The 18,034-nt window shown below is 44.3% G+C and overlaps 1 protein-coding gene across 1 annotated transcript in view; it reads right to left on the bottom strand.

Annotated features, from left to right (window-relative positions):
• Positions 1-208: 208 nt before the first annotated feature.
• P2RY10 (P2Y receptor family member 10) overlaps positions 209-18,034 on the bottom strand; it is a 76,287-nt gene continuing 58,461 nt past the window's right edge. The window contains exon 2 of the mRNA XM_086918748.1: positions 209-1,853. Coding sequence (XP_086774874.1) covers positions 853-1,815 — 963 coding nt within the window. The 5' untranslated portion in view covers positions 1,816-1,853 and the 3' untranslated portion in view covers positions 209-852. The remainder of the gene's footprint in view (positions 1,854-18,034) is intronic.

Genomic DNA, 18,034 nt, shown 5'->3' with positions numbered 1-18,034 from the left:
AAGGGATAATGCTGCAAATAAACATGTCGCCACACCCTACAATCTAGCCACCGCCTTTTTTCATTAGCCAACAACAGTATGTGGAAAAGTGCAACATGTAGCAAGGTATCTTGGACATATAAAAAAACATTTATAATGCAGAAAATTCCTTTCTTACAGTACAGCTACTATTTTTGAAAGAGGACAGTTGACTAAGATCGCTGTGTCTACTTTATTTATCTTCATTTTTAATAATAGTCAATCCTATGCGGTTTTTCAAGGATGTTTGTCTTCTGATCCTTCCATTGACATTGCCCTTGCCTTGAACATTAGTTTCAGAGTAATCACACCTAATAAGACATCTCATGAGACTGCAGGGCATAGTTAACAGAAGCTTAATATAGGTAAAACTGACTTATTTTTTTAGGAGAAATGTTTACATGCATGGTGGTGCTAAAATCTCCTAGTGCATTTGAATAGATCTTTAAAACAAATAAAACCAAGCTATTCAAAGGCTCTGGATTTACGTTTGGATTGACAGGGATGCAGATTGCAATACCTACTGCTTATAATGTACACAGAGAGGGTTTTTGATCATATCCCTCCAACAGTTGGCTTATTTATATTAGCCTCATTCACCTACTGACTTGAGGCATTATCAGTCTCATGTTGGACTAGCCCAGAAGAGTATTTGGTATTGCCTTCATGCTACTGACTGTGTGGTGTATCTTTCCGCCTCACAGGATGTACTTCCATTGGAATGTATGAGAGCCTTTGCATCACTGCTTTAATCCCTTCCTAGCTCCAAACCCATTCCTTCCCACACTATCTCTTCCTTCATGCCATATTCTGCTGCTGGATTAGGGTGCACTTTTATGATGAGCCGCTATCTTTACTCATTAGACGACCCCGCATGATACTGGAACCATGTCTCGAGATCTGGTTTTGGAACTCCGATGCCATGAAATAGTATAGGATGGGGTCGAGGCAGCAATTGAGGCTGGCGAGACACAACGAGAAAGGGTGAAACGTTAAAATGCCACTGCGTACTGAGCAGTGCGTTATGACGTCCAAGTTAACCAGCATGTACAAAAGAAAGTTTATGTGATATGGGGCGAAGCAAATGAAGAAAACCGCTGAACACATCACAACCATTTTGAGAGCGCGGGACTTTTCTTTGGCATATTGAAGAAGCCTTTCTGGATTTTGAAGAAATTGTCTTGTTTTCCAAGTGCAGTACACAATGATGATGACAGGAAAAAGAAAACCTGCTAATTCAACTAATAGCATCATAAATGAAGACTCTAAAGCAGTAGTTTTCCTTATGCCAAGGTCTGCGAAACAGCTATTTGCTTTCACCTGCGAGCTTCTCATGACTGGGAAGAGTGAACACGCCCCACCCACAAACGTCCAGATGATAGCGCTGATGCCTACGTCATACCTGCGCTTCCAGTTTTTAGCTTTAAAGGGATTCCTCAGGAAGAGGCATCGCTGAACGCTAATGCACGTCAGGAAAGCAATGCTTGCGTACATGTTGAGGTACTTCAGGTAAAAGCACAACAGACACAGAGTGTTTGTAAAAGGCCAGGTATGGTTTACATAATAATAGATTCGCAGAGGCAGTGAGAGCACGTGGGCCAGGTCGGCCGCGGCCAGATTGATCATGAAAATAACTGCTTTGTTTTTCTTGTTGATGAACCTGCACAACACCCACAATGCAGCACTGTTCGCCAAAAGGCCAGGTATGAAAATGATGGTGAATGTGGTAGCGTACAAAGAAGACTGAAACGTCAGGCTCGAGGCGCTGCAATTGTCCAATGAGGCATTACTTTTCATCTCGACACTGCGAAACACCTGCTGTCAAGAACAAAATCCTAAAAATGAAATAGAAAACAAAGTAAATAATTACACATGGTCTAATACACAAACCTTTTTTTATCTTCAATGAGGGTATATAAACAATAACAGATTCAGCATATTGCAAGGCGTGTGGAATTTAATAAAATATCTACTTATCCATAGGGGCACGTTGCTTCACAAATCTACTTGTCCTGTAACAAAATCCACTTGTCCCTTTTGTGCCATATAATGCGGCAACAAATTATGGCAGCAATCTCATTATATAAGATCGCTGATATAGCCTCTCTGATTATGCCAGGTTCATACCATAGCAGGGTTTGAATTCTATCCATTCCCTTATGTTGCCACGTTTCCACAGATCTAAATACTAGGGCTAAAGGTAGTGGTAAGCAATAGTTCCAGGGTTGGAATGCCCCTTTGAGTCTGTGCAAACCTACTAACTTGCATGTTTTAAGGATTTTCACCAACTCTTCCCTAATCTTTTCCCATACTGAGAAAAGTTGGAACTTAACTCCTGACCAATGGCAGATGTGAAACTTCTTCCAGGGTTGGGAAAAAAGTGGTTGGAGGAAAAGAGAACTTGCAAACACTCAGATTTTCGCATGAGCAAATCTACACATGCATATTTAGTCATGCTAAAATGCAGTTCACAAATATTTTCTAGGAGTACTCTTTCTTGGCCCACTTCTGTAACTTTTTGTGAATTCATGAAAGTTGTATATCTGCACTTAATACAAGGACATATACCATGGGTGCACTTTTGAGACTTTCTTTAATAATTGGGCCCCTAATGAGGTCTGCCATTTACCATGGCCTTTTGTGTTTATTAAAAGTCTGTCTCTCTCTCGCTCTCTCTTTCTGTGTCTATCAACTGGCCTCACTGTGACTGACAGCATTCTGTTCTTTCACAAGAAGCATATCGGCACAAACAGTCGTTTTGTTCAGTGCCAGAAACTACTGTGGCAATATGTGCTTTTTGAGGCCAAACACTATTTTTGATTTAGCCAAGGCATGTTATAATGATGAGGACCCGGAAGTTCCCACACCAATTTGGTTTTACAAAAACGATGCCAAACCAAGTCAGACATTGACAAAACCAAAATGCTGACCATCAGTTTCAGACCTGCTGACTTTGCCATTGCTTGTTTATTTTTATGTTTCCACAATCCCATTGAAACTGGTTACACTGATTTTCCATTATGAATATCTTTGGGATATGCTTGCATACATCAACACATTTTACTGAATGATGTTGCAAAGAAATGGTACTTAACATGCTACAGTAGTTTAGCCAAATGTCTCCTCAAGCTTGCTTTCAAGCCTCTGAAAATATTTGCATTTAATCAGAGAGCATTCTGGGAGCATTATACATAGTCTCATATTGCTAAACTTTGAGAAGCATGGCAGTAGATCTGTTCTGCTTAATTGATTGCAAAGTCTGGATTTTAAAATATTTTATGGGTTAAGGCATCTGCTGCAAAGGTGCCCAGTAAAACTCAGAAATAATAATAATGGTGAGATAACTCTGGAGTTGAACGCGTTTGTTGGACAGATCTGTGTATTGTGAAGTCCCAGATTTAAATCAATGTAGCATAGTGGGTTAATGTGTCTCCTGCAAAGCGCATCACGTAACATGCAGATGACAGTTTTATTTTATGTAGATAGTAAAGTGGGTTACTGCTTTAACATAGAGATCCTTTTGTTTCCTGCAGCTCAGAAATTGTAATTTTGAAATATAGCTCAGTGAGCTATGAAGGAAATTTTACTCCTACACCTTGTAACTCTGTCTCATGTAACTCATCTTGCACATTGATTTACACATGTACATGATTTTTTGTAAGTGTATAAAGTGTTTGTTACTTAAAGAGCTCTGACACCCAGCATTGGGTCACCTAGCGCTATAAAAGAAATGAAATAGTGCTATTGAAATTATTTGGGTAAATGCTGGGACAGAGCAACACACCTGACATTCTTACAGTGCATGCATCTCTTATATTAAAGGACTGAACAAAGGTTAAAGCATGCCTCTCTTAGTACCTGTGCAGAGATAAACAAGCTTTGTGACTTTGTTTCCCCTTCGTGGCACTTACATTTACGTGTGAGGTTCCAGGCCGCCTCCAGCCAGGATATTCAAACAAAAGGAGGCCTGATGGACCCTTAACTTGACCCTGCTGGAGGTAAAAAAAAAAAGCTCCCTCGCTGCCTGCACTTTGCTACTGGGAATGGAAAGCAGTCAACGTACAGGCGCTGCAGAACGTGTCCTGGTGATTCCACATTAGATAAATATCGGATCCATATTAGAAAAATTTTGGGTCCCACCCACCCCCGAAGAGGTCTCCAGGATAGAGCCAATAGTCAGTGAACCACAAATTATCATAGGATTTAAACCCTGCACGTTCTTAATTTCCTGATTCTCTCAATTCTCAAGGAGTTCTGATACTGGATTGGTCTACAGTGGCTACCACATTCTCATTCCAAACTTTTATTGATGGCTGTAGGAGACTGGAGTATTAATTGAGGGGATGAGAGCTTACCTCAGTTAATATTCACAATCCTTGTCTGGGTGAACCTCGTAAGTCACTAAATAACCCTATGCTTAATCCTCTGGCTGTGAGGCACAAACAAGTCAGGTTTGACTTAGAGGCAATGTGTAAAGTATTTATGCAGCACAGGAGCAGTAATAAAGTAAAAACCTTGAACAAGAAAAATCATACACCCTTCTATGCTCATGATAGAATGGTTCCGTCATGAGCCACGATGGACGTGTGCTCATGATGGAACTGTTCCTATCATGGCACTCACTCATGAGGGAAGTGCTGGCGCTCCCCCATGGGCAGTCCATCTACACCTCAAAACAGGGATTGCACCAAGATCCCCCCTCAACAATCCTATGATGTCAGCGCGCACTGACGTCATAAGCAGCAGCCGGACGAGCAGGAAGCCATTTGCTTCCAGGCATTTCAGAGGAGAGGTGAGTGTTTCCTGCTCCTGTGCGGTGGGGGGGGGGAGGGGGTTATGGTGCATCCAGGCATCAGGGGAGATGAAAGAATTTTCCTCTCCCCTGATGACTCTTTTCAGGGCATTCCTGCTGCACGATAGCGCACAGTGTCATGTGCATACAGCGGAAATGCCCCCTCTAGGCACCAGGGATTCTTTTTAAATGTAATGGAAGCAACCCAAGGGGGTTAATATAAATGTATATTTTTTTGATCCCCCCTGGGGGCAGATCGGCCCATTCATTTGGCCTTTCTGCCACCAGGGGGCAGAAAACCCCACTAGGTACCAGGGATTTTTTTCCTGCGTAATGGAAGCGATCCCTTGGGCAAGAGTTGCTTCAAGAGGGTCAAACTTAGTTTATGTTCTTCCTGCCCCCCCCCAAAACCCCCACCCGAGGACAGATCTACCCGTTTTTTTGGCTTTCTGCTCACTGGGGGGCAGAAAACCCCACTAGGCACCAGGGATTTTCTTTTATTGCAGATGGAAGCGACTCCTTGGGAAAGGGTTGCTTCCAAGGGGATTAAATTATGCTTATGTATTTTATGCCCCCTGGGGATAGATTGCCTGTTTTCTTTGCCTTTCTGCTCCCAGGGGGTTAGAAAACCCCACTAGGCAAAAATGATTCTTTTTTTTTTATAGATGGAAGCAACCCTTTGGGCAAGGGTAGCTTCTAAGGGGGGGGGGGTAAATTATGTCTATGTATTTTCTGCTGGGACTGAATCTGCTTGGTTTTTTTGGGCTTTCTGCTCCCTGGGGGTGGGGGGCAAAAAACCCAACTAGGCACCAGGGATCTATTTCTTTTGCTAATGGAAGCGACCCCTTGGGCAATGGCCGCTTCCAAAGGGGGCAAATTTCTGTCTGCTGTTTTCTTCCCCACCTGGGGACAGATCGAACTGGCAGAAACCCCCACCAGATCCCTTGGGCAAGATCACCCCCCATTTTTTTTTCAAATCCTTGTCAGCTCTATTTGAAGGCCCATCTGGCAGATTGACCTTTTGGATAGTGACATAGCGTGTCGTAATGTTAATTGTTTTATTTCTTGTGAATTTCAATTGTAATGTTTTATTTATCCTTTTTATTCGAGTCTAAGGGTTTCATCACTGGTGGTTCTGTAGTTTGTGTAGTTGTATGTGTTTGGTAAGAATTTTGTTTTGTACTATTTACTCAATTCCCAGCATGTATGTGTTTTTTGTAAATGGTGTAATAATAGCAGTTGTTTGGCTTCTGTTTTTGGAGTGTGAAAATCTTTTTCCATTTGTACTTGAAGTGTAATTTGTTGTCTTGTGAGTTATTGTTTTTGTTTTTTCTTTTTTAGTGGGATATCATTAGTTTTTGCTGTGTCTCTGCAGAGTAGGTGCTGGTAAGTGTAGCGATATCTGGCAAGTGAGTATTATTGTTTTTGGTATATAGATATTTGTGATAAAGCCACACTATGTTTATTATTTATTTTGCACAGTGTTGGTTGTTTTGACTTAATTGTGAAGTCTCCTTTCTTTGTAAGTATTATATCTAGCCACAGGATTACTGTTCAGCTGGTTGTTGGTATGCATTTTGAGTTTTCCTCTGACTATGGTTCAGAGACTGACTCTGTATCTGAGGCAGGAGAGGGAGTGGAAGATTCTGGCAGTGAGTTTCCTGTCCACGAAGAATCATTGGATAATAAAGCCAATCTTAGTGCAGATGAAGTGCCTGTTTTAGAGGAGGTGATTCAGAAAAGGGGGTGGTGATGGACAGAGTATCTGAATTAAGCAGAACACTCATACCCAGTCAACAGATCAGGGCTTGATCCATCACCGTTTTTTAGCTCACTGCACCATCCCAGCTCAGAACCTGGCTACATGCAAATTAGTCTGTCCCTGGCCCAGTGCATCATGGGAACAGGGCAGACCAAACTACCAAGCCAATTCTTTTACTGGGAAGGAAACAAGCTTCCGGGGACCGGTTTCTGGCATTACAGCCGTCTTCGGCCCGGCTTGCTTGAATCCTGATGTTGCAATGAGCAAGGGACTCATGTCTGAGTATACCCTTCCACGCTTATGGTGGACAAAACGATTCAGAAAAGGGGGTGGTGATGGACAGAGTATCTGAATTAAGCAGAACACTCGTACCCAGTCAACAGATCAGGGCATGATACATCACCGTTTTTTAGCTCACTGCACCATCCCAGCTCAGAACCTGGCTACATGCAAATTAGTCTGTCCCTGGCCCAGTGCATCATGGGAACAGGGCAGACCAAACTACCAAGCCAATTTTTTTACTGGGAAGGAAACAAGCTTCCGGGGACCGGTTTCTGGCATTACAGCCGTCTTCGGCCCGGCTTGCTTGAATCCTGATGTTGCAATGAGCAAGGGACTCATGTCTGAGCATACCCTTCCACGCTTATGGTGGACAAAACGATTCAGAAAAGGGGGTGGTGATGGACAAAGTATCTGAATTAAGCAGAACACTCGTACCCAGTCAACAGATCAGGGCTTGATCCATCACCGTTTTTTAGCTCACTGCACCATCCCAGCTCAGAACCTGGCTACATGCAAATTAGTCTGTCCCTGGCCCAGTGCATCTTGGGAACAGGGCAGACCACATCGTCGGATAATCACCAGATGAGTTCATGGTAAAGCCATTTACTTTTGGTGGGAAAGTTCTGGGTGGGAGAAATTTGAATTTTGCGGCAGAGAAGTTCCCCAACTGTCCAGATACTTTACACACCTTCACCCGGAGTGGAATTCTACCTTAAGATTTAGTAATTTTTTTTAGCTCTGAGGCTTCTAGCAGGGCAAGACTGCAGGCTGAAATCGAAGAAGATTATACGAGGATGCATACCTTGTCCCCGAGGAACCACTAGATCAGAATTGCTGCTGCAAAGAAGACCGGACTGGGAGCAACCTAGACTTTTGGCCCAGTGGTCATGCACTTTCATCAGATTGGCTTCATAGATTGATCCCAGTCCTCTATCGGTTCTCAGAGGTAAAAGTTGGCAAAAAGTGTATGAGTCCCAGGTGTCAGAAAACTTCAGCAGAAGTGCACATTCTGACCAGTTCAGTGTCCAGGACCTTGGGGGAAGCACTTGGGGTTCAAGACACACTTCAACAGAGTCCAGCAGCAGGGTCCTGGGTCAGGTCAAGTTGGTACTGGTTAGGTGGGTGTGCAGGAAAATGGTCTCTTGGAAGTTGTTAAGCCTCTGTAGATGAAAACGGAGATCAGTCGTATGATCCTTGCAGTATTCTTCTTTGTCCAGGGTACAGGAAGGAGAGCAAGCCAAGACTGCAATGCTCTTATCAGGTCACAGACAGCAGGACTAGTCCTCTACTGTTTGTGTATAGGCCCAGAAGTGATCTGAAGAGGGTACTGGGGTTGCCTAATTTATGCCCAGTGCCAGCCTGTGGGTGGGGGAATCTCCTGGCCACTTCCTAGCAAGTAATAAAAAAGTTCACAAGGGTACCACTAACTGCTTTTGCAACAGCTCCTTTGTGTCCTACTGCAAAGAATCTCATAGTGGCCCTCTCTACCTAAATCGGGCATGGAAGAACCTTTCGTCCACTGTGCAGAGCTCCTCTGCCTACCCTACGTACAGCCATACATTCCGCTCGTGGAATTTGCGGATTTTCGGCAATGTCATGATCCACGAATCTCGCGGCATTGCCGAAAAATCCTCAAATCCGCTCGCGGGCGGATTTTTTTTTCTTCAGTTTGTAAATTGTAACATTCTGGCCCACAGGAAGCACTTACAGAGTTAAGGCAGGTGCCCGAGTTGAAGCCGGCGCCATTCTAAAATGGTTACAAAGTTAGATTCAACTCGGCCACCTGCCTTAACTCTGTAAGTGCTTCCTGTGGGCCAGTTGAAGCTCAAATTCAGCAGTGGCAAAGTTACAGGCACACATGGTCAATGGAGACAAATCTTCTGGCCCTTTACGCAGCTGCAGTGTAGGAAAAGCACTAGACATTTACCCAACGAGGTAGCACTTACTGATTAGCCAGTAGAAGTAGAAAGTACAGTCTATTTGTGCAAATCCGCGAGTTCGTGATTTTTTTCGTGAACTCGCTGATTTTTTTGCAATTTCGCACGAATTTGCGGACCGCAAATCCACAAAATTTGCCCATACTTATTCAAGTGTCAGCTGTTCCCTCTCACTCTAACTCGGGAAGACCTAACATCCTGGTGATGGGCCATCACGATATGCGGAGCGCACCTCAGCTCCCTTTGTGTGACTGTCTAGAGGGGATGCACAAAGTCCATCTGTCACCCAACCCAGATGTGTTTTCCAGGGACAGGCAGAGGCACAGAATGGTTAAAGTAAGAAATGCTAGCTTTCTAAAAGTCATTAAACATCACATTTACCTATACCACTATTATTTCAAGCTCTCATTATTCTCTCTTTTTGGTCAAACACTATTACTTTTTGTTTGCACCGGTATTTTATTTATACCTTTCCATTTAAAATTTTCTTTAAATATGTGTTTACCAAACTTTATATATCAAAAGGAGAAACAGAATTCATTCTGTGCATTATTTACAAACATTTACACAAATAGTTACACCACCAGGTCAAATCCACATTTTCAATATGACATACTTTACACATTACATTGAAAATACAATAATGACATTTCTTTGATTGTTACTGAATGAATCAAAATCCAATTTTGCAATCTGACGGAGCAGTTTTGACCAAATAGTATCAAATTATCTCAAAACCAGAATTGAATTTCCAATTGATATGCTCCTTTTGTTGTGCCAACGCATTTCGAATCTGGGGGAGTACAATATTCTTCAGTGCTTCAGGCCATCATCTCTTCATAGTTGTGTTCTTCAGTGACTCAGCAGAGCACCAAGTTCCATTCATGGTGCACTTCTGTAGATGGCCACATCACAGGTCAGAAACGCTCCTATGCACAACAGTCTTTCAGGATATCAATATTCTTCAGCCTATGCTCTTATGCTTGTTGGTTGTTTTTATGTATGTTAATTTATTCCTCAATTCATGCTCTAGACACCTTCATCCGTCTAATGAGGTCATTGATTACCTTAGCAGCAATAGTACACAAATTGCAACTCTACCCACTATAAGAATAGGAGCTGTTGGACTTGGCCTTTTTTTGCAGGGTCATCCCTGAACTTTTTGCCTTCCTCCTCCATTTTGTCTGACCTGTTTTGGTTGGTTTTATGACTCTGGGCACTTTACCACTGCTGATCAGTGCTAAAGTGCATATGCTCTTCCAATTATAAATTAATGTATGAATTAATTATTCCATGATTGGCTTATTTGTTTTTCTGGTCAGACCCTAGTACAGTGCACTGAGTGTGTCCAGGGCTTGTAAACCAAATGCTGCTAGTGGGCTTGCAGCACTGGTTGTGCCACCCACAGAGGCAGCCTGTAAAAGTGTGTCTAAGGTCTGCCATTGCAGAGCCTGTGTGCAGTCTGGTGGTGCCATGTTGACTGGGCAAGTGGCATGTCCTAATAGTGAATTACAGCCATTTTCATTTTTCACTATTGCAAGGCTACCTGTTCTCCATAGGACAGAATGGGCAGTTAGATTATTACATCTTATGATCCTAACTGACTCAGGATACATGGTAAAAATTCGAGTTTAATATGCCTGCCTCTGCTAGGTTCTGTATTCCTTGTCTGGAGTTTGAGTGACAGGGATGGGGGATTCCAGGAGAAATGGTGAGTCCGCCCAGTGGTGAATAGAGAGATCTGCATCTAGATGGGAGGGAGGAGTTGCATCTGGGACCTGAATAGGACTGTGCCTGCCCCCCTGCTCCCCACAGTGCTGGCTCCACCCTCTGTGGTGCGTCTGATGTCTCTGCCCTGCACTGTGAAAGAAGAGAAGGAATCCTGTCAACAAAGTGCTCCAGGGATGTGCCTTTCCTCCACAATGCTGACTCCACCTCCTGTGGGGCGTCTGATGTTTCTGCCCTGCACTGTGAAAGGATAGAAGAAGTAGTCATGTAAACAGAGTACTCCAGAACTGGTTTGGACTAGGCAAAGGCCCCTCTGCTCTCAGAGGACAAAGGATTTGGGGGTATAAATATTGGGACCCTGATCCCAAGAAATTAGATCACTTTGGGCTACAAGAAGAAACCTTTACTGAGGAGAGGAACCTGAAGAAACTGAGGAGAGACTTTTCCCAAGCTGAAGTGCTGCTTGGGGGATTGGCCTGCAGTGGTTGCCTTACTGCCAAAGGAAGGAGAAAGGAACTTTGTGTACTTTGCTTTTAACTTGTGAAGGATCTCCAAGGGTTTGGAAAACAGCTTGCCTCCTGCTGAAGTCTCAGGGACAACAGACTTCAACCCCCAGCTCCCCAGAGTTCTTTTGGAAGTGCCTGCTGCTGTTTTGGGCCTTCTGAGGAACTGTGTGTCACAAGGAGCTGGAAGCGTGACTCATCAGGAAGAAGCGTGTCGCCGTCGCTGTGCCTACCGTCGCAATTCCGAAGGATGGTGTCGCTGCTGGAACTGTCACACTGCACCGCATCAGAGAGAAGCATGCCACAATGAAGAGGAAACGTGTCGCTGTTGCTGCCGTCGCAACTCCGAAGGAGGGTGTCGCTGCTGTAGCTGTCGCATTGCACCGCACCAAGAGAAGAGTGTCGCAATGAGGTCGGAGCGTGTCGCCGTCGCTGTGCCTGCAGTCGCAACTCCGAGGGAAGGTGTTGCAGCTGGAATTGTCGCACTGCACCGCATCAAAGAAAAGTGCCTCGCATCCCAGAGAAGCGCGCCGCCCTCAGAGCGACTGCTGTTGCATCGTGGATGTCGTCTCTGTAGTTGTTGCATCGTGCGGAAGCTTCACGCATCATGGGAGAAGAGTGTTGCAAGTGGAGCTGCTGCCGTCGCATCGCGGAACAGAGTGTCGCCGCTGCAGTCCACGTATCAAACCGAGAACTTCTTGCATCCCCGGAGAAGCGTGCCGCATCTGAAAGATCTTCACGTCTTTATTTCTTTGTAGATGAACTTTGCCGCATTTCCCCAGCTGCAACATTGCTTGTCGTGGAAGCGCAACGCAACCTAAAGTACATTGACGCAACGTGTCGCATCTTAAGAACTGAACTAAACTAAGCTAAATCTACCATCTTAAATAAGCAGTATTGTGTATTTTTGTTGTTTATGGTCTTGTGGTAACTCAATATAAAATATACTTATTTTTGATATAAAACCTTGTGTGGTGTCCATCTGTAGTGTTGTCACTGGGTTACTGTATGTGGTCACAAATGCTTTTCACACTGCTTCTGAGATAAGCCTGTCTGCTTGTGCCAAGCTACCAAGGGGGGTGAGCAAGGGTTATTTTAGGAGTGTAATCCCCTTATCCTGACTAGAGGCAAGGGTCCCTATTTATCACAAGTACCTGTGCCAACTAGAGACCCGAAATCTAACAGGAGCAAATCCAGTCAATCAATGAAATTTCTTGTAAATTGCGACTACTCACCCCGTTAGGGTCTTAAGGCGCTGGGGGTGGGGGATCTGTAGTTCAGTCGAAGAGCCAGGTCTTGAGGTCCTTTTTGAATTGCAGCAGCGATGGTGATTGCTTCAGGTGCATATGCAAGGAGTTCTACATCTTCGCAGTAAGGTAGGAGAAGGATAATCCTCCGGCTGTGGTCTTGTGGATTCATGGCATGAAGGCTAGGGCCAGTTGGTTGGAGTTGAGGTGTCTGGTGGGAGTGTAGAAGAGGTGGTGGTCGAGGAATGCAGGTCCGGCGCTTTGGAGGGCTTTGTAGGTGTGTGTGAGGAGCTTGGAGGTAATTCTTTTGTTGATAGGTTGTCAGTGAAGGTCTCTCAGGTGGCCAATGATGTGGCTGCGGCATGGTATGTTCAGGATGAGTGTGGCAGGGGCATTCTGGATGTTCTGCAGTTTCTATAGAAGTTTCTGGGTTGGGCTGGCATAGAGTGTGTTGCTGTAGTCAAGTCTGCTTCTGACGAGCGCATGGCTGACCGTTTTCTTGGACTCGGAGGGGATCGCACGTAGCAGTTGGAGCGTGTTGATGCAGGAGGACTAGATGGCACTGATTTGGCGGTTCATTGAGAGCAAGGAGTCGAGGATGATGTAGAGGTTTAGTGCATGGTCTGTGGGTGTGGGGGAGGTCTTAGCGCTATGAGCTACCAGGAATCATCTCAGGCTAAGGTGGTAGAACCCAAGATGAGAATTTCAGTCTTTTCTGACTTGAGCTTGGGGCAGCTATCCTTCATCACAGTGGCGACTGCCTTCATCCCATTGTGGAAATTCCTCTTGGCGGCTGTGGGTTTATCTATGATGGAGAGAATGAGCTGGATGTCATCAGCATAGGAGATGATGTTGAGTCTGTGGCTTCTGACGATGGCTGTATGTAGGGCCATGTAGATGTTGAAAAATGTGGGGCTCAGGGAGGATCCCTGAGGCACTCCACAGCTGACCTTTGCGGGTTCTGAGTTGAATAGTGGAAGTCTGACTCTTCGGGATCGGCCAGTGAGGAAGGAGCGGATCCATTCTAGGGCTTTGTCATGGATGCCGGTGTCATGGAGTCTTGTGCAGAGGGTGTGGTGGGAGACGGTATCAAAGGCGGCTAAGAGGTCTAGGAGGATGAGGGTGGCAGTCTCGCCTCAATCGAGTAGGATGCAGATTTCATCTGTTTATTGGGAGAGGTCCAGGATGTAGTTTGTTTCAATAAACTCAGAGAGCTGGGCGTTGATGGCTTTCTCTATGACGTTGGCTGGGAAGGGGAGCAGAGAGATGGGTCTGTAGTTCTGAAGGTCCGTCGGGTCGGCCAATGGTTTCTTCAGTAGGGGGTTGATCTCTGTGTGTTTCCAGTCTTCAGGAGAGGTGGTGGACTCAATGGAGCAGTTGATGGTGCAGCAGAATTCGGGTGCGATGGAGATGTAGGCTCTGTTGCAGATGAGGTGAGGGCAGGGATCCAAGGGGGCTCTTGAGAGTGTCGTCAGAGATGAGGTTGGTCCAGTTGAACAAGGTCTGCTGGGGTCTGGAACAATCATATGCAGTGTTTGTGGGTGGGGCGGGTGGGTCATGGGTTGCGGAGCTGTCATAGATATCCTTGATCTTGCGGTAGAAGAAGGTGGTGAGGTTGTTGTAGATATCTTGAGAGGGGTAATGTCTGCTGTCTCTGCATGGTTTAGCAAATTCTTTGACCATGGTGAAAAGTCCTTTGCTGCTGTGTGTTTTGGCGTTGATGCTTTGCTGTATGGCTGCTTTCTTTGTAGTTCTGATGAGGTGGTGCTGTGTGGCGACGGCGGTTTTGAAGGCTGCATGGTCAGCTCCTTCACCTTTTCTAAAGCTGTCTGCAGGTGCTCCTAGATACTTGGAGGGTAGGGGAGAACCAGCTGGCTTTCTTGGAGGGCTGGTTGCCTGAGTTTTTCCTGAGGGGGGCCAGTGTAGTAGCGCAGTCGGAGATCCAGCAGTGGAGGCTGCACGCTGAGGTGTTGGCGTCCATGGATGTCGGTGGTGGGATTTTTCTGAGGGAGGTGGTGAGCTGGTCTTTGGTGACCTTGCTCCAGCTTCTGCAAGGATAGTGGTGGGTGTGGTGGCATAAGGTGAGTTTGGTGAAAGAGAAGTGGACTCAGTGGTGGTCGGTCCAATGTGGCTCGGAGGTGTGGTTGATGGCAATGTTGTTGCTTGTAGTGAAGAGAGGGTCAAGCGTGTGTCCTGCTGAGTGGGTTGGGGCGATGACCAGTTGTTTGAGTCCGATGGTGGTGAGGTTCTTCAGTAGGAATGAGGTATTGTGGTCGTCAGGGTTGTCCTGGTGGAAATTGAGGTAATCGAGGAGAATGTAATCCATTGAGGTGAGAGCGTGGTGAGCGATGAAGTCGGCTATAGCTTCCCTGAAGCAGGGGGTCTGGGAGGTCGATACAGACGTCAAAAATAGATAGTAGATGCCCTCGTGTTTGAACAGCATATCCTAATGTCTATCTGAATGTGTCTTATATATTATATTCCCTTATCCTTACCAGATGAATCCTTCAAATCATAAAATAATGATGTAATAAACCCATGTGTTACCATGTAACAGTTTGGTTCCTCATAAGGAGTAAATAGTGAAGTTTCAAACTTGTGTATAGCAATTGATCTTTAAGTTTAAGGGGAGAGGATGTGGCTTAATGGCTAGTGCAGTTCACCACAAAACTGGGGAACCGGGTTTGAGTCTCAGAAGGGATGCTTAACATCCTGTTATTCTGGGCAAATCACTTAATCTCCCTATGCCCAACAAAGTGAATGTGTCTGTCTGTAACACAACTGGCGCTCATGTAAAGTGCTCTGATAACTTCGGATCGAAATCACGCTATATAAAACTCCCCCGTCCCCCCCCCCCCAAAAAAAAGTTGAATCCCATTTGCTTCTCATTCTTAGAAGAATTAAGGTTAAAACTCATGGTGTCATTAATAAAGTTCCAATGTACTCTGCATGATTTTCACACCTGTAGAGATGCTTGCAATATGAATATTGCTTGGTATTGTACTTGCTTGGTTTGTAACTTTCTAGTGTATCCTTTGCAAGTTTAAAGGTGGATGATGTTATTTCTGTAACTGAATATATTTTATCTGTCAACATTCTGAGATCACCATTTATTACTGTGATTATTCCTTGAATATTCTCAGTGTCTATTTGCCCGACTTTTCTCACTGCCTACCTTACAGATTTAGCCAATTCTGCATACTATCCATGGAAAGCCATGATATTAGATGCCTTTTGGACCCATTTTTTGTCTTGGTCCTTCATAAAAAACATTCACATCCATTTTTTTGCTGAAATGCTCTATATCTTGAGTGAGAGTGTCTAATGAAAGATTATTAACCCAATCTGCTTCTCGTCAGCCAGTGACTTTTGGCGCCTTTAGAAACACGCATTTAAAACGCTGGCATTTACAGGGGCAGACTGTTTTCCAGGCATCATTATCATGTGGGGCCTTCTGCTACATTACCGCCTCTAAACCTCTTCGAGACCAGACAACAGCATTCTGCTATTACGCTTGAGCTATGCTCTATCTGCTTTATTACCCTGACTCAGGACTCTATTACCTGACTTAGCGTGGAATATTTTCTGTGTACTTCATACAGGAGCTTGAGCCGGTACTCTGATTCATCACACCCTACATAATTACACTTCAGATGACCACACAGGATGATATGAACCTTTGTTTCTGACTTTGATTCCTGAGTCTCTCTGTTATTGTCATATGCATATGACATGAGGTTACATGCGCTGGGGTAATTTCTTCATTATAGCCTTGAAAAAGTTCGAGTACTGATTGATAGTACTGACGAAACACGTGTCGGCTGTCTTTTATCAACTTTAATTTTATGGATCTTCAAATAAAGAAAATGAAAATATAAACATGAACTTTATCTACTCCTTTGTCTTGTCCTAAAATTGAATCTACAGGATATGCACAGCTTAAAGTATTGTTGATACTACATGACCCATCAGTCTCTCTTGTACATGTTTTCCAGGATTGTGCTCTCCTTGACCTCTTCTCTCTAGTTGTAACTGAATATATGTTTTCTTTCAACATTCTGAGATCACCATTTATTACTGTGATTATTCCTTGAATATTCTCAGTGTCTATTTGCCCGACTTTTCTCACGGCCTACCTTACAGATTTAGCCAATTCTGCATACTATCCATGGAAAGCCATGATATTAGATGCCTTTTGGACCCACTTTGTCTTGGTCCTTCAAAAAAAACATTCACATCCATTTTTTCCTGAAATGCTCTATATCTTGAGTGAGAGTGTCTAATGGAAGATTATTGACCCAATTTGGCATGATGCACCATATTCTCCTTGTCCACATGGACCTTACCATACCTCTGATCCATTCTGTTAGCAAGTAGCCCTCTGACATCTTTGGAAAACATTTTCATGACATTCATTTATCCGTAAATGCCACACAAAGGTCATTTTTTACTCAGAAGTACTTTACTAAATGTGCCATTATGTGTTAAAGCAATCAGGTCTCACCATTTAATGCCCTTAAAGCAGTAATCAAATTATTGAACATTGGGAGAATGCAGCTCCCCATTATGCATAGAACATAAGTCTTTGGGAAATAACATGCAGAAAACAATGTGCCTGACCCTGAATTTGTTAACCCCCACTTCTCCACACTGATGTCAACAGTATTTACTGGGAAGGACTGGAAATACAGCACCCATATTTGAATGAACTCCAAAAGGATATTATTTCAAGTGGCCATTGACAAACAGTAGATAACAAATATAATCATGTGATCTGAATAGTTTCAAACCAGTCAAGCTGTACACATACTATGTACAGGAATAAGACTATACACACTTATATTCTACTATGGCCAATTGCTTTGCTCGAATGGAAAAAGTTAATTAAAGAATGGCCCACCACATAAGGTGAGAAAATAAGTGTGGTGAAGGCTATTCTATTTCTAGAGGCCGCTACTAAAGATGGCATACCAAATGCTCGTGCATTGCATGTGCAACCCATGCAATGGGCCATGTCATGCCAGTTTGGATGTACTTAGAGAGAATGTGGCATCACCTTTGGAATTGGGGAACCTGGGGCCACATAAAAAAAAAATGTGGGTGTAGGACAGCACTGCAATCCTTCCTCCTATACTGCCCTACATCAAAAGAAAAGGGTAGGAATGCGCCATATCTATAAGATACAGCACATTCCTGTCCTTTCTCCCTGCTCTGACACTCAAAGGGCTGCTTTACGGCAACACATGCACACTTGCACCATGGTGCAAAGATGTCTGCATTGTAGGAATGAAGGTTTTTGTGCAGAAAGGGAAATCTTCATGCACAAAATCAATGGAGGTGATGTCCTCTTTCTATGTGTGCTGCTGAATGCAGCCCACAGAAAGAGGAAAAAACTAGGAGAAATAATGTTATTTCTCCTCTTTGTGCCTCCCTTATGTCTCCCCTGGGTAGGCGTAGGCTTTTGATACATTCCCAGGTTTACAGCTTGTTGTAAATCTGGGAATGTGTAAAATGCCATTGTGCTATGTGGGAACACCCACAGTAACGCCCATGGGACGCCTCCCTATCGTAGTGTGAGGCAACGCATCAACTTTTGCGGCCTTGCCTTACTCCATATCTACAAGGCTATGAAAAGCCACACTGGGTAGCTTTATGTGGCCTTGTAGATGTGGCTAAGCCGTGTGCACCCCTTGCATGGCACAAAAAGTGACGTTCCGGTGGGGCACATGGCTTGTAAATGAGCCCCCTGGTTCGAGTCTCGGTGA

Source organism: Lissotriton vulgaris, chromosome 4_1, assembly GCF_964263255.1.
Source record: "Lissotriton vulgaris chromosome 4_1, aLisVul1.2, whole genome shotgun sequence".
In the NCBI taxonomy this organism is placed as follows: Eukaryota; Metazoa; Chordata; class Amphibia; order Caudata; family Salamandridae; genus Lissotriton; species Lissotriton vulgaris.
Note: the sequence above shows the minus strand (reverse complement) of the source record. Positions and strands in the feature narration are given on the sequence as shown.